The following is a 17,161-nucleotide window of genomic DNA, read 5'->3' on the forward strand; positions in this document are numbered from 1 at the left end:
CATATATATAAGTGCAGCAGTCTGGCATAATGTTACTTTTAGAGACTCAAAAAAAAAAACTTTTGAACACTTGGGCCCTCACGCTACAGTTTTTTCATTGGTCACTATAAAACTACTTGAAGAGCTGAATATTGGGCATAAAAAAAAACAAACACTGGCCCACTAAGGATAAAGCGGTTCAGAGAATGAGATGAGACTGGCCCACTAGTGGCGGCGAACAGAGTTGCACGACATTTGTGCTCCAGCATGGAGTGGGAGGCGGCGACCTGCAGCGAGCATCGTCGCTTCTCATCTCTCCTTCTCGTTATGTCTTTATAGTCAGCAAGGAGCACCTTACGGAGCCGGGAGAAATGGAGAGCGAGCGCCGAAGTAAGTGGAAGGCCAGGTTCGCTCTCCGCCGAGACATCTTGAAGGAGTTCCTGGCCGAGTTCCTGGGGATATTTGTCCTGATAGTGAGTAGCCGTCCCGTCGTTGGCTCGGCTCGGCTTAAAGCGCCGCTTTAAGGCTGCTAATTAGGCGTCGGAAAACCCTTTCCCCCCACCCCCGGGATTCCGGCGTCTGTCACATCCACGTCTCTGTTGGGACGACGGTGCACTTTGATGTGGAGCGAGATGTTTACCGTCGGTCGCAGTTTGCCCATCCTTCCTTCCTTGATTCCTTGCGTTCTCCATCCGTCTTGCTCCCCACTTGTTTTCACCTCCACCTGTCACCACCTAAGTTCAGTGAATGTGACCCATTAGTGCAGCCTTTTTATGTGTGGATGACTGCGCTCTCTTTGTTTTGTCCCCACTACTAAGTGGGGGGATTCTTTATTTTGCCGGGACAAATTGCGACTGGCAGTTGGAGGCGGTTGTCAGACAAGGGGCTAGTGTTAAGGCTGCCTATAATTGGAACGCCAGAGAGGGAAAGGAAAAAAAACAAAACAAAACAATGAGCGGCTTCTGCTCCCCTGTGTTTCTCGCAGCTCTTTGGATGCGGTTCAGTGGCCCAGGCTGTCCTGAGCAAGGGGACTCTGGGGGAGCCCCTGTCCATCCACCTCGGCTTCACTCTGGGACTTATGATGGCTGCCTACATTGCAGGCGGGGTGTCAGGTAAAAAGCACGTCAGCAAAAATTCAAACAAAACTGAAAAAAAACATGAACGTTTTTGGATATGAACTCATTCCCTGACATTGATGGTGATGGACAGACAAGAGTCGCCTGGCTTTTGGGATTCTTTTGATAGTCTGATAAGCATCACTTATTTTTGTCGGCTAATCTGTCCATACCATATACATCAGGTCATTAACTGTTTCTATTGCAAAAGACAGGGGTATTTTTCCCCCTTTTTTTATTTAAAATTGTCAAATTTAAAACAGAGCGAACCTGGCCTTTCACGTTTCAAAATGTATTTTTATTATATTCATTTAAAAATATATATTCACAGCATTTTTTATTTTTTATTCAAATCTAACTTGAAAATACATTAAAGGACCATTTATTTGTATTTAAATAGTATTACATATATTTATAGCAAACCAGATTTAAAAAATAAAATTATTGAAATTTTAATTGAATTGTTTTAAATACTTCAAAATTTAAAAACAGATCAACAGACGTCATAGTTTTCTCACAATTTCTCACTTTGTATTGCTAACTCATTTGCTGCCATCGCCTTCAAAATATAAACATAATATTGAAATACTATAATGGTTAATATAGAATATATATACAACGTCAGTATTATTGAGGGGACATATTTTTTGTGGTAATGTAGCGTAGCAGATGTTAATAAACAGGCCAAAGTGTGATGTCCAGCCATAAAGAGTTATTTAAATAAGCACACAACATAATTTATTTAGAAAACTCTCCATTTCTTTCATTTAGAACTTTGCAAACTAACACTGTGGGTAAAAAAAATGCACGGTTGTAGCAACAAGTTGCAAGCCCACCCAAACTAGGAAAACAAGTGATTTCATGCCATGACGAAACAGTTGTATTTTTTATTTTATTTTTTGATAGTACTGGACTAAGTCAAAAGTTTCTCGTCAAGTTGGAATTGTGCACGCCGATCGTTAGCTTTGACTGGAAGACGCCGGTGCTGTTTAGTTGCCGTCGTCTCCGTGCTTAATGAGAGTAAGAGCCCGAAAGGCTTGAGAGCACAAGGAGGTTAATATATGGAGAGATTCTGCTGCATGACTGGGCCATCGGACCCCGGGGTCCGCAGCGCAGTGTGAAGCTTCTGTGGGACGACATGTCTGAAGATGATCGTAGGTATTGGACTAATGAGCTTTACTGGGGCAGGGGTCTCCACAGAAGAAGGTAGGAGGGAGGGGGGGGGGTCAGGTGTGAGCAGCCCCTCTTTCAAGACGGCCCCCGTCGCCGGGGAAAACACAATCGTCCCCTCTTTGTACTTCCCCGTTCGGGACGACACATCCCGGTCACTCTAATGACCCGCGCTCTACGTGTGCCTTAAGCCGCTTGGGCCAGATTATGTCACATGCAATTGGGCCCGCCGCTCTCGGCCCGCTACGTCGCGCCCGATGTTTGCGAACGGGACGACCGGGCGAACAATGGCCGCATGCTTGATACCCCCCGGCGGTGTTTGCCAATACCGCAAAATGGAGAGATCCCAGAGGGTTAAATGAATGAGCCCACACTGTCAGCGCAGGACCAAAACATTGGGATGGAATGTTGTTTCGCTCGCCACTTTTGTTTGTGCTTTGGAAAAGTGTTGTTTTACAATCACAGGACATTTTGACTTCAAAATTCTTGAAATAGAAGCCCCTTATCTACCAAATGATTGATTATTTTAGCTCACAGTTGAACATTTGTAATGCTTGATTTTGTTGATATATCCTGTACAAGAATGACAAGAAATTAATTTCATCAATCCCAAAGAATAAGTGAATGAAAATGTTCATTAGAACTCAATAAGCAATGAAAAATACTCCCAAACAATCATTAAATATACATAAACATGTCCCCTCGATACCTGATGGTCTTCTCAAATCCAATTGTCCAGCTTGGTCGTTGCCCTGAAAACAAATAGAGTAAATTTTTAGACAAATATTAACTAAAGTGTGCACCCCTCAGAAAATGTTGTCAAAATAAACTCATGCCTTAATCTTCACTCATAAAATCATTTCATAATAACACTTTTAATAGCTGTATATAGTGGTGGCAAAGTATCCAGCACCACCCGTGACTGTTTTTGAAAACATATCCACATTTTATTGATTTGAATATGTGCATATCTAGTGTTCAAAGTAACAGCAGTGATTTTGTGCTTTACTATTGCAGGAGCACACGTGAACCCTGCAGTCACCTTAGCAATGGTCATGCTGGGGAAGATATCCTGGAAGAAGTTTCCTGTGTATGTTGCCGCACAGTTTCTGGGGGCTTTTGCTGGGGCCTGCTGTGTTTTTGTCTTGAATTATGGTACGCTGAAAATTTAATCCTGTTTTTTGTCGTACACCGCAAAATAAGAAGTAATACTGTGAAAAATATTTGCGCAGTCGTCCCGTTTTTGGGGTATACCGCAAAAAAACACTAAAAAAACGGGGGAATACTGTAGAGGAATATTTCTGCAGTAGTCCCTTGTTTTTTTGGGGGGTGAACCGCTATAAATGGGGGAATAATGTGAAAAATATTCCCGCAGTAGTCCCCCATTTTTTGCGGGGTTCCCAAAAACTGCAAAATGGGAAAAAAACTGTAAACATCTTTGACTGCTTGTGTCCCACAGACGCTTTAATGGAATATGGCAACGGGGAATTTATCGTTACTGGAGCAAATGCCACGGCGGGCATATTTGCCTCCTATCCTGCAAAGCACCTTTCCATGCTCAATGGATTCCTCGACCAGGTAACGATATTATTTCAAACTGTGGTTTGCACTCTTTGAAGTCATTAATGGCAGTAACGTCCAATCTATTTTCAATGGGAGAATTGGTTGTTTATCCTTGCCAATGGCACGCAAAGAAGACAAAAATAGATTTTTACCCGGTCTCATAAATATTGTAAGTTTTTGCTAATGTCTTTTTTTCTTTGTAATTTCTCATTTGATTTACTCATAAAAATGCACTCTATAAATGTAATGATTCGTCATTTAAAAGAAAAAGTATTTTTACAGTTATGTCGTAACTATGACACTATGAAAACTATTGGCCACTTATGTGGACATTTTGGGTAATGTAGTATTAGTATACCAAATGTAAATATTGTGAACTCCTTGACCCAATTTGTGATGCCCACTAGATGTTGCCAGGGTTAAGTTTTCTTAAAGCAGCCACTTGGCCTATAAAGTTAAAGACAGCTTGTTATTGTTTTTACCTGTGCAGAAGTTGTTTGAGTTGGCTTGATATGTACTGTGTATATTGAGGGTTACTCCAAATATATTTTTCCAAGTTAGCCTATGGTTTGCAAGTGCTCTTGTTCTATTTGGAATTATTGATGATAAAGAGTGCATACACTGTCTTGTATATAGAAGCTACTAGAGCATGCAAGCAACCGTGCATGCGAGCGCACTGTACACTTGGTGCACTCGTGGGCATAAATGTTCATGTCAATGTGACGTGCTTGCTGATGAGTGAACAATTCTTTGCAGTGCTGAAAATAGATATCACGTGTCCTGGATGTGATTGTGCCGCTTTTTCCCAACCATATAGGAGAACATATATTTTTTAGGCATGCACCAAAATGCTAATTCTTGTCAGAACCCCCCCCCCCCCCCCAAAAAGACATTTAATAACAATTACAAAAAAACACAGGCCCACAATTAGCCAATTATTATTCCAATCATTGAAATAAAACAATTCGCTATGCTTAGAAATACAAAAACTTGATTATATTTATTTTATTATTGACAACAATGCACAACTCAAAGTAAGATTACTATATTTTCCAGACGCTATATTTTTTAGCCTCTGACCACCAAATTGAAGATGTTTAGACTCAAAGAGTTTGCAGAAGAGAAAAGTCAGTTTCAGTGTTGTGAGTTTATTGATGAGTGACTTTGAAAATGTTTCTTGTGTCAGGTGGCGGGAAGCGCCGCATTGATCCTGTGCATCCTGGCCATAACTGACTCGCGGAACCTCGGCGCCCCCAAAGGCATGGAGCCTCTGTGCATCGGCTTGATCATCCTGGCCATCGGCGTGTCCATGGGCTTGAACTGCGGCTATCCCATCAATCCCGCGCGAGACCTTAGCCCGCGATTCTTCACGGCTCTGGCCGGATGGGGAGGAGATGTCTTCAGGTAAATCATCACATACACTACTAACATCATTTGTTACCACCCGATCCTTTAAAATGATCTTGAATGCATAGTATGATCATGTTAGTACAAAATTAGGTAGACTGCCGGGTTTAATACATGTTTCTTTAGTCACCCCCTGTTGATTTTGGGACATTTCTTGGTGACTTTTGCTCAGTTTGGTTCACTTAGTGTTAATTCAGAGCCATTTTCTAGTCCATTACTTTTGTTCTAGGGCTGGTACTACTAGTAGTAGCAGTAGTCCTGTGGACTTGGGGGTATTTTTGTGTAATTTCATGTTTATTTTGCTTCGCTTCCTGCTAATTTGGGGGCATTTCCAATAGAAACACTCTCTGGCCATGGCACCACGATATCGTCTAAAGTTAATTTGTTTTCATTGATTTTGTGTCAAATTGAAAATGATTAAATTGCCTAAAATTGGCTGGCGGAGATGAAGATAATTTATTTTTGAAGAAATGTTTCAACCGATGCTTGATGACACCTTCACAATGCATCAAGGAACCCCCTCCACCCCACCCTCTTCTTTTCATTTCCTCTGTTATGAATATTTCAAAGAGCACTTGTGTATTTTATTCATTTTGAGAGCAGATTGTGGTATTCCAGAGAACTTTTGCCTCCATAGCCATATGAAATATTCAAAACTTTTAATACCAAAGTGTCTTGCCCGTGTAGTCGTATCTAAATGCAAACCACTTTCTACACGACACTTTGTTTTCAGAAAACTGTCCTTGAATTACATTAGATTTTAGTAGGATTATAAAATAGTGGGCGGATACTTAGATCCATGATGCAATGTGTACTTCTTTGGCGTTCTATGTTAATGGTTGATAGGACGTCAAAAAATGTGCACACACACACACACACCTAACTCCCCCACCCCTTTAAAAAAATGTATAAACGTGCATCCACTTTCACCTGCTGTGCCACAAACTGAGAAGCTAATGGCTGACTTTGGGAGTCAGCCAGGGTGACAATGAGGACACATGTAGCAGACACACAGAGCTGCTTATTATAAGACTTGGCTTTAATCAGGGATAAGGCCTGGAACGATTACCTGCTCCAGTCAACACCCACATCAACATTCATACTTTACATAAGGAACATTGACTTAAGCGAGGTTGCAATTCCCAGATATCCCTATACGCCATTTTTGATTATTTATATCTTTGGGAGGGGGCTCTCTAATGTAAAAACACTGCTCATTGCTTACCATCTTGTTGCGAGGCACTACTATGTGGAAGTAGGATGAAGAGCTTCATTTAGTCAGGTTTTGAGGAGCCAAGTGTCTAACAAACAGTTGTTCATAAGGGTAAAAATTAAAAAGTCCCATTAGTCAAGTTTTAAATAGACTTACTGTTGGTAATTCAACAGAAAACCTAACATTTTGGACCATGAAATTAATACAACTCTTCATGGAATAGTTTGGACACCCCTGCACTAGAAACTCTTAGATTACCATATAAGGCCAAGCAATACTATTAAAAACATCAAAAACATACAGCATTGATGCATCAGCTGTCCATCCCAAGAACATTAAAACTTAAGTTTAGTGGAAGTTCAGTTCAGAATACTGAAATCCAGTTGACTCAAAAGTGAGTTTTCTTTGGAATTTGCACTTTCTTGTAGGGCTGGAGGGTGCTGGTGGTGGATCCCAGTTTTTGGACCCATGGTGGGTGGTGCAGTGGGCGCCGCCATTTATTTCCTCTTCATCGAGCTACACCACGCCGAGCCTAAACAGCAGGAAGAAAACAACGGCCAGCAAAAGTATGAAATTATCACTCTGACTTAGGAGGCTTTGCTATATGGCAACCAAATAAATCCACGGCAGACATTATTACCACTATTAATTGCATTTTCGTCCTATAAGTTAAAGTGGAAATGCCTGTTTCCAAGTTACATTTATTTTGTGCATGTTTTAAAAGTTGTAGTCTAGATGGCTTTTATTTTTTTTAGAAACTCCGCCTTAAATTATTCCATATCCCTCGGTTTGTACTCTCAAACCTAGTCACACTCACGCTAAAATGTTGTGGTGTATTCTTGTCATCTAAAAGCCTGTAACACTTGTTTACACGTAGAAAATTGTGGCGATTATGAACTCATTCAGAGCCATGGATGGATGGGAGGGATGGCTGCAAAAACAAGGGTATGTATGACAGGGGGAGAAAACAATTGACTCTCAGGTTCCTCCAAGTTAAAATGGCTTGGACGTCTGTCGCTGTCCATGGTAGTGAGTGAGTTGAACACATATATGGTTGCACTTGAATTCCCAAAGTGATTTGTATTGTATTTTACAAGTAGGTTGGAATTGTACATAGTTGTTTTTTCTTTTTGTTTTTGTTTTGTTCAATCATCCAGTGGTAGATACAGACGCATGACCAAACGAAAATAGACCAATTTTGCTCTTTCAGGAATAGTCCTGTGACGGATTGGAACAATCCAATTGTGATGTGGAGTAATGGTTAAAGGGCAGCATTACTTATAACTGTATGCACTTGATGAAAAATAAAGAAGATTTAAAGACATATAAAGACAGAAATAAAGACTTCGGGACACTCTGAACCGGACAACCATTCATGCTCAAACCTAGTGTGCACCCAGCCAGCCTACAGCCTTTGAAATGTGGGAGGAAAAACAACATAATATAGTAAGGCTTTTTTCTTTAAAAAACTGCATAGTATAGTAAGGCGTTTTCCTTTAAAAAATGGCATAGTATTGAATCCCAGTTGGGAAACATTTACTCTTCTAGATACTTGTAGTCAAGACATTCCAATGATGACCAAGGAGAGTGTAGCCACTTGGTGGCACAGAGGTTAGTTCACTGGACTCCCCTTTGGCAGACCTGGGTTTGGATTCCCGTGGTTGCTGTTTGGCTGATCACTACACCATGTAGTTCAGTAAATGGGCAAAAAAAGAATAACCTTTTTAATTTAAACTAAACACTTAGTCATTTTTTTCAGTAAAACAATTTATTCCGAACTGCCTTAAAAAATGACATAGTATAGTTAGGCTTTAAAATGACATAGTATAGTAAGACTTTAAAATGACATAATATAGTAAGACCTAAAAAGCTACATAGTATACTTTGGTACAGTGGTTAACTCACCCGTCTCCCGTGTGGGCGACCTGGGTTTGAATCCCGGTCAGGAAACATTTTCCCTTAGTTGTTTCTGTGTACTTGTAGTCAAGACCTTCAAATGTTGACGGTGGAAAGTGTAGTCAAATTGTGGCCAAGTGGTTAACTCACCTGGCTCTCGTCTGGGAGACCTGGGTTCAAATCCCAGTTGGGACACTTTTTCACTTAGTTGTTTCTGTTTCTTGTAGTCAAGACACTCAAATGATGACAAAGGAAAGTGTAGCCACTTGATGGTGCTGAAGTTTGTTCACCAGACTTTCGTCGGGGAGACCTGGGTTCAAATCCAAGTTGTGACACTTTTTCACTTAGTTGTTTTTTGTGGACTTCTTGTCAAGACACTCAAATGATTACAAAGAAAAGTGTAGTCACTTGGTTGGTGCAGAGGTTAACTCACCTGTCTCCGGTCTGGGAGACCTGGGTTCGATTCCCGGTTGGGACACTTTTTCACTTAATTGTTTCTGTGGACTTCTTCTAAAGACACTCAAATGATTACAAAGAAAAGTGTAGCCACTTGGTTGATGCAGAGGTTAGATCACTGGACTCCCGCCTGGGAGACCTGGGTTCGATTCCCGGTTGGGACACTTTTTCACTAAGTTGTTTCTGTGGACTTCTTCTAAAGACACTCAAACGATTACAAAGAAAAGTGTAGCCACTTGGTTGGTGCAGAGGTTAGATCACTGGACTCCCGCCTGGGAGACCTGGGTTCGATTCCCGGTTGGGACACTTTTTGACTTAGTTGTTTCTGTGGACTTCTTCTAAAGACACTCAAATGATTACAAAGAAAAGTGTAGCCATTTGGTTGGCGCAGAGGTTAGATCACTGGACTTCCGTCTGGGAGACCTGGGTTCGATTCCCGGTTGGGACACTTTTTCACTTAGATGTTTCTGTGGACTTCTTGGAAAGACACTCAAATGATTACAAAGAAAAGTGTAGTCACTTGGTTGGCGCAGAGGTTAGATCACAGGACTCCCGTGTGGGAGACCTGGGTTCGATCCCCGCAGTCGTCGTTTGGCTGAAAATAACTGGAAAGAAGAAATGGTCAATGGAATAAGAAGAAGGGAAAAAAAAAAAGAAAAACTTTTTAATTTATATTAAACACTTAGTCATACTTTTCAGCAAAAGGTTATATTCCGAACTGCCTTCGGCAGTTCGGAAGACACTTGAAGGACCTGTCTGTGCAAAGGGCGTTCTCGGGTCGGCCTTCGGCCGACCCTCGACCGCTTGCTTGGTCAGTGAACCGCCGACACCGGGAAGCGAACTCACGTTCTCTCCGTGCAAAGGCGAGTGTGCAACCCACTACACCAACTCGTGCCCCACTTATACATAGGTGTTGAAACGTTTTATCCAAGGAAATGGGGTGAAACACTTAGTCATTTTTTGGATAAAATGCTTCATCCACTACTGAAGACTTATTCAGTTAGACACTTAGACATTAATATTTATTCTTTTACCTGAACAATTGTGGGAAAATCTTTGCATGCACTGGGATTTGAACCCAGGACCACAGGAGTAAGAGGCTGATGACTTATCCACTGGGCCACCACCCTGTGAGAGTAAGCAGTAGTACTTGTAATTTTATCTCTTTCATTTACTTGATGAGTTAGTGGAAAAATATTTGCAAGCACTAGGATTTGAACCCAGGACCAAAGAGGCAGGCGACTGATGACTTACCCACTGGTCCACCACTTACTATACTGTGATGTGGAACAAAGCCTTACTAGTATACATGGCCATTTTTTTATGAAAAAGCCTTCCCATTTATCATTTATTAACCAATAAAATCCTTACTATACTTGATTTATTTATTTATTCATCTTTTTTTTTACAAATAAAATCCTTACTATACAAGGTCAATTTTTACATGGTCATCTTAACAAATAAAAATCTTACTATACATGGTCATTTTTTTTAATAAATAAGTTACAATCATTTAAAAATATATATAAAAGTCTTACTTGGACACGGTCATTCGTTTTAAAACAAATAAAAGCCTTACTATACATGGTCGTTTTTTTTAACAAATGAAACACTTACCACACATTGTTTTTTTTTTTTTTTAAAGCCTTGCTTGAATTTTTTTAAAGCCTTGCTTTACATGCTTCACTTACTGCTTACTACTTCCTTTCTGATCCACTTCTACTCTCAAGGGTCACGGGTGGTGCTGTAGCGGTGGTCACTGAATCATTGGCCAGCCAATCGCAGGGCAATGGCACCACTATACAGATATATATTAAACAGTTAATGGCTGGAATAAGTAACTTTGTACTGTTGGTTTGATGTTTATATAAGACTTGCGGTTTAGTAGTCACAAGAGTGCATCTTCGGCTTATGTAATAGTAACAACTTAACACGAGAACAGCTGTTAAAATATGATGAGCTTTTGCTCCACTGTTTCTATTTTCATAACACATGAACCACTCTGTGGTATTATGATGAACCAAAACATTAATTGAAGTGAGGCAATGGACAGTGAGTGTTATGCTCACAAACATGTATGCCTCCGATGGGAAATGGTGTGTTCTGCACGTTCTATTCTGGGACACAAATGAAAAGAGGTGGAAGAGCGAACAAGTGGGTGAAGTACAACCAACAGTAACGGTTAATATGGCCTTTACACGGCTTCGGTTTAGAATTGCTTGTAGTCATTCAATTCAATAAGAGAAACTGACATGCAAACATCCCATTGACTTAGAAAACAATTTGGACTAGGAAAACTATACCCAATTTCGCCCAAACAAAACTTATTTATCTATACAAATCTTAGAAATACATTTTTAAGGGTTTGGAAGGATTACTAACAGATTATCATCCATTTGAGGCTTAACTGTTTGGAATATTTGACCTGGTGATCCTTGGAAATCTGTTCTATACAAGTTATTGGCACCAAGTAGGTAGGTATGGTTAGTTGGCTCACGGGTCACGTTGCACTCGTAGAGCGCCCGTTTCGCAACATTTTCGATCGTCCAAGCCCTGGCCAATCAGCGTAGGCACAATGGCCCCTTATCCGTTGGCGGCCAGCTGTTGGCCTCGCTCTTCTGTACCGCTGGCTCTCATGCTTGACCCGAGCATGAGAGAAAACAAAGAAAAGATCTGATCGCTGGACGAGCGTTTCACCAAGGATTTTTGACGCCATGTCTTTGCTCAAAGTCCTGTGCTGTTTGCTGCTAACGTGTCACGCCGCAGACGGAAGGACGACCAATGCAAACGTGACAGGTGAGATGAGTCAGGAATCAATATAGGTAAATGTTGTGTTTGCAGAATCCTACTGGTTTCTGCTTTTATTTTGCATTTGAATAGGAATCAAGCCACTAATCAAATAAACGCTACAATTTTTGTTGTAAAATTTGATCGGCAGCAAGCCATAAGTAACTGGATTTGTTTATTTTTTCAAGATTTTGATCACCATGTTCCTGTAAAACGAGTAATATTGTCTTTTTGAGTTTTAAAAGTGTCATTTTAATAGAAGGGCACAGTTAACTCATTCAAGAACAGCTTTAACCAGTTTGAATAGATTGGAGAAGTACATATTGGCAACATCACCAGCAAATCATTTAAAGTAAACACCACGTGGGACAAAGTTGATATTCGGGGGGGCGCCAATTTGGCATCAACATCATCCAAAACGTTTTATTGTTTTCTGGTTATAATATCCTACTATAGGCGAAGTTTGAAAGGTAAACATCTTACCTTGGACGAAATAATTGTCATTTTGGCTACTTTCCTATTAAACTGGATCGGGGCAGCCCAACTCCGTTTGTCGAGGATCCCTAACCAGGACTTGCTTTTCATGTCTCCTTCCACCAACACACCTGCATTTTAAAAGAATCAAGAACGTTATCAAAGCTTCTGGACAAATTGCAGATGAGTTGATCATTTGATTGAGGTAACAGACACAGCATAGGAGCCCTCGTGGACCGGAGTTGGGCACCCCTGAGCTAGAGAGTCTCTTTCCGATCTGGCAACTCTGCAAGCATAATCAGCCTTCCACATGCAATTCTATCAATGTGTACACTAAGTTGCTTCTATGTAACTATTGACCAGAAAGCAAACAGTCAGTGTTAGGCGTTACTCACAGATAAGTGCCTTTGTGTATGTTTTGCACCCGAGATGTGGCCTTCCCAAAAGAGCGACGGGGCCCTCCCAGAAAGCCGGCAGAGCGGGCGGACGTCAGCGGCACCATCTTCCGGCTGTTTTCGACGACACCCGGGGAGGACACCTGCACCCTGAAGCCTAAGCAGCTGCAAAGCCTATCGTCATGCACTTTCAACGCCACTAATCCCCTGGTCATCATCACTCACGGGTGGTCGGTAGGGTCACTCCGGCGCCTCGGACCGCTCTCGAGCATGACGGGAAAGTAGTACTCGCTGCTCTGCCTCGGCTACACCTGTGCTACTTAATGAGCGTGGACATGTTCAGAGGATTAGTCATTTAAACAGGCGTAGTGGTTATTGTTTTTGTCGTTCATACACATTTTTTTAAAAGCTCCTTTTTAGAAGGCAAAATAACTTTTTTAAATGCAGCCAAATTAAATTTACGTACATTTTCATAGATGATTGATTGAACTCTACTGCATTCCATTTTTTTGCATTTTTTGGAGTACACAACGAAAAATGGGGGAATACTGTGAAAATGTGTTCTTCAGTAGTCCCCCATTTTTCGCAATGTATTGCAAAAAAAACAAAAATGGTCTACTTACATTTTTTTTGTCTCAGGTGGATGGCACAATGGAGAATTGGGTGACCAAGTTGGCATCCGCCCTAAAGGCACAGCTTAAAGATGTCAACGTGGTGATGACCGACTGGTTGTCACTGGCTCACCAGTATTACCCCAAAGCGGCACGCAACACACGCACGGTTGGAAAAGACATTGCGCATCTGCTGGCTTCGCTTAAGGTACTAAATGTGTTTGGACAAAACAGCATATTTATGATTTAAAAAGTTGAAGCCATTTTTCACACCATCTGTTTAAGTGAATGTGACTAATAGTGTGTCCATCCCACCATTACAGGAGCAGTACGACTATTCCTTCAGGAAGGTTCACTTGATCGGTTATAGTCTTGGAGCTCACATCTCGGGCTTTGCCGGGAGCTATCTGAAAGGGACAGAACAAATTGGAAGAATTACAGGTGGGTTCAGATGGCAAAGCTGTCAACGCAACAAATCAGTTCTTGATGTGGTTTTCCGTGGACGCAGGCTTGGATCCCGCCGGACCCTTGTTTGAAGGCACGTCTCGTGCAGACAGACTGTCTCCCGACGACGCAGAGTTTGTGGACGCCGTTCACACGTTCACCCACGAGCGTCTGGGCCTCAGCGTGGGTATCAAGAGAGCCGTGGCTCATTATGACTTCTACCCAAACGGTGGAAACTTCCAACCTGGATGCGACAACATCTATGAGCACATCTCACAGTACGGCCTTCTTGGTGAGAGATCATTTAATTCTAAATAAAGCGGGGGCGAGAAGGACTGGGGTACGGCAGAGTAGAGTGAGCGTAACATTGGAAATCATCCACTGCTATTGATGGCAATAGCCTTTAAGAGGGAGGACTGAAAAGTCTGGGTGAGGGATATTTTAACTCAAATGCTTCCTAGATAGCCGACAGGGGAGATTAGAGTGCGACATGGCATGGTAGCTGCAACATTTTAACTTACTGATGACGGCAATTGACTCATTGATGACGGCCATTGGCTCATTGGTGATGGCCATTGACTCATTGATGATGACCATCGACTCACTGATGACGGTCAATGTCTAATCCATTTTGTCTGTGAGAGACTGACAATGAATGAACGCCAATGAAAAGGATTTTTCTATATGGGTCAATTGCAGCCAATTAGCAAATGGCAGGGGAAAAAATGTAGACTAATTTCTCTATTGGGGTGTTCAGACTATTTTCTGTTTACTAACCAGTGTATAACAACCCGTATGGAGCTCATTTGCTCATGATTATACAGGGCATTGTTTTTTGTTTCTTGTTTTCAGTCAGATATGTTCACGGTCTGTGAAAACGCAAACATGTCAGTCAGAGCGGAAGCGCTTTGTGGCATCCTCCTCCTTTGCTCTGTCATAACATTGTTTTTTCTTAATTGGCGCCGCCACCTCAAAACTGAGATTCGAGGGGCCCGGATGCGCTGAGCTCGTTCATCTTTGCCGGCGCTGACAGTTTCTCCCCATGTGCGTCGGAGCAGATGAATTTAATTCCCTCCAGCTGAGCGCGAGTGGCTCGTCCATTCCCGTTTCGGTGCCTCTCCGAGCAACGACTGCATCTACGCTAAATGACAGCCGGCGCCACATTAAAGCCTCCTTCAATCTGGGGAGTTAATTAGCAACATGCGCCATTCCTTCTCGCGCAGTCCGGCCGCGGAAGGCCAGCTGCCTCCGGGCTACGCAGATGGAGAAGCCAGGCTTCACAGAGAAAACGGAGACGTGACAACGTCAATGTGCACAGAGACGTGTCAATTTGCGAAGGTCTTGATGTTGTGATTAAAGGCTTTCGAGGCCAATCGGCGAATGAACCAGCCATGGTCGCTGTTAGCCACCATCCATTCAAAATGTCCACCAAAGCAGCCTCAGAACATAGCATTTAACATTAGGGACAGAGTAACTCTTTCTACCACCAGTAAATGGTCTTTATTAATATTTGTGGTTCCAAAATTGAACTCACATTACGAGGCATTACTGTAAGAATTTGGCATCTTGGTGCTGAAGTGACTGGAATGATTATGCTAATGTTTTTCACGGCAGGTTTTGGGCAAACGGTGAAATGCGCCCACGAGCGCTCCGTGCATCTGTTCATCGACTCGATGGTCAACAAGGACCAACCCATGCGGGCCTACAGGTGCAGCAACAAGCTGGCCTTTGACCGAGGCGCGTGTCTGGAATGTCGCGGCAATCGGTGCAACACACTCGGCTACCCGGTCAAGAAGGTGCGCACGGGACGACGCGACAACAGGCTGTTCCTGAAAACGCGCTCTGCGGCACCCTTCAAGCGTATGTCTGCCTCACCGCACAATAAATCCATCGATCTAGAAATTATCCAACATTGGCATATATAGCATATAGTTATCTGAAGAATCGATTTTTAAAAATATTTTTGCCATGCAAAGTGTTGGGAATGATGCCAATTTCAAAGTAAACCGATAGACTGGTTTATGTGCAAAAATGCAGATTGGAGGGTTTTTCAAAAAGGCTTGATTGTCCTTTTGTCCAGTTTATCACTACCAACTAAAGATCCAGTTTGTGCAGTCCATTGAGAACGCCAAGCCGCCACTCAGCATCTCCATCACTGGCACAGAGGAGGAGAGTGCGGCACTTCCCATTGCCTTGTGAGTAGCACCATTCCAGATACATAAAATGGAGGTACAAATCCAATACATCTCACAGCGTCTTAACGATTCATTCTCAAATTGTGAAAGCACGGAGGAGATTGTGGGGAACAAGACGTACACCTTCCTGATCACATTGGAAAAACATTTGGGGGATCTGATGATGCTTAAGTTCCACTGGGAAGGATGGGACCTCTTGAAAAGCATGTTCAATCGAGTCCAGACCATCATGCCCTGGAGCGTACGACACACCAAACCAATGCTGACCGTGGGCAGGATCAGCGTCAGAGACGGCCACACGCAACAAAGGTATATGAATATACACTTTTCTTTTTTAAATGAGTCAATTAGTCCTATGAACTCCTTTTTCAGTGAATGGGACTACAGTTTTAGGCAAATACAAATTAATCCCATTGGGAATTGAACCTGGATTACTCCAACAAGAGCGCAATATATACACGCACAAGAAAAAAATGGAGGCTAAGGCTAAAGTACTAATTCTACATTTTAAGTTGCGTCTTTTCAGTATTAACTACTGCCTACGAAATTGATCTTGTTAATATAATGACAAATAACACGGTCAATATGATAAAACCAGTTTAGAAAATGTAAAATAACATTCTACTGAAGAATGTTAGGCATGTATACTTCTTCAATGTCTTTTTTCTCCTCCTAGGACATATTTTTGTGCCAAGACATATGAGCAGAATCATTGGGATATCTTTGTACGCTGCCAACCAGATCGAAGAAGGCATTCGCACAAGAGGAGAAAGCACAACTAAGAAAGCAACTTACCTTTCCTTTGGCTTTGCTTCCCACCAAGAAGACAAGTGCATCCGCCAGGAAGGTCTCATCTAGGAAATAAGACAATGTTTGATTATTATTATCATTTTTTTTAAACATGAAACATATGTTCAGCATATTTTGTCAACAATTGCAGGGATTCTTTCTATTTAATTGTATGCTTGGAAACTAGTGGCTGTAGAAGTGTGGTGCGCAAGCTCCCTCTATTGGTACTCAAAAAATGGAATTAGGAAATGTTCAAGCCATTTCAATCAATTACTGTCAAAGAAATCAACTGTACATACAGAAAAATCTGATTGCATCATTTTAAAGTGTTTCTTTTTCATTTTTTTAGTGAACTAATTCTTGGTGTAATACCATTTAACTCAATCTTGAAGTACATTTTGTTTGGAAAAAACTGAAATCTAAATGTTTATCCATTTTGATTGGGAGCGCTAAAAGCGATCATTTGCAGAAAATCTGTATGATATATTTTCCTTTTATCAATTAAATGTTTTTAAAGCACTTTTAATAAATGCTTTTGTGTCAGTGACTTGTTTCAATGATTAGAAAAAAGGGCTTAAAATCATTTACCCTGTGAAATGATATACTTTCAAAAAATATATAAAAAATATTTTTGACATGTTCTTGTATTAAATAATAAAAACTTGTC

At 41.6% G+C, this 17,161-nt stretch overlaps 2 protein-coding genes and 1 long non-coding RNA gene across 3 annotated transcripts; 2 read left to right on the plus strand and 1 right to left on the minus strand.

Moving 5' to 3' along the window:
• Positions 1 to 216: 216 nt before the first annotated feature.
• On the plus strand, positions 217 to 7,808 carry aqp9b (aquaporin 9b). Its single transcript, XM_077713564.1, has 6 exons — positions 217 to 452; positions 965 to 1,091; positions 3,282 to 3,419; positions 3,724 to 3,842; positions 5,014 to 5,231; positions 6,876 to 7,808. Exons 1-6 carry the CDS (start codon positions 351 to 353, stop codon positions 7,036 to 7,038), a joined length of 867 nt encoding a protein of 288 aa, XP_077569690.1. The 5' UTR covers positions 217 to 350; the 3' UTR covers positions 7,039 to 7,808.
• A 2,396-nt stretch (positions 7,809 to 10,204) lies between these two features.
• LOC144194469 (uncharacterized) lies at positions 10,205 to 12,734 on the minus strand. Its single transcript, XR_013325893.1, has 3 exons — positions 12,456 to 12,734; positions 12,070 to 12,191; positions 10,205 to 10,597 (listed from the first exon to the last, which is right to left on the minus strand). It is a non-coding gene; the product is annotated as an uncharacterized LOC144194469 (long non-coding RNA).
• Positions 11,406 to 17,041, plus strand: lipca (lipase, hepatic a). Its single transcript, XM_077713566.1, has 9 exons — positions 11,406 to 11,595; positions 12,490 to 12,689; positions 13,095 to 13,274; positions 13,390 to 13,507; positions 13,575 to 13,802; positions 15,125 to 15,370; positions 15,591 to 15,705; positions 15,796 to 16,014; positions 16,382 to 17,041. Exons 1-9 carry the CDS (start codon positions 11,514 to 11,516, stop codon positions 16,485 to 16,487), a joined length of 1,494 nt encoding a protein of 497 aa, XP_077569692.1. The 5' UTR covers positions 11,406 to 11,513; the 3' UTR covers positions 16,488 to 17,041.
• Positions 17,042 to 17,161: the final 120 nt, after the last annotated feature.

This window comes from Stigmatopora nigra, chromosome 3 (assembly GCF_051989575.1).
Source record: "Stigmatopora nigra isolate UIUO_SnigA chromosome 3, RoL_Snig_1.1, whole genome shotgun sequence".
Taxonomy (NCBI): Eukaryota; Metazoa; Chordata; class Actinopteri; order Syngnathiformes; family Syngnathidae; genus Stigmatopora; species Stigmatopora nigra.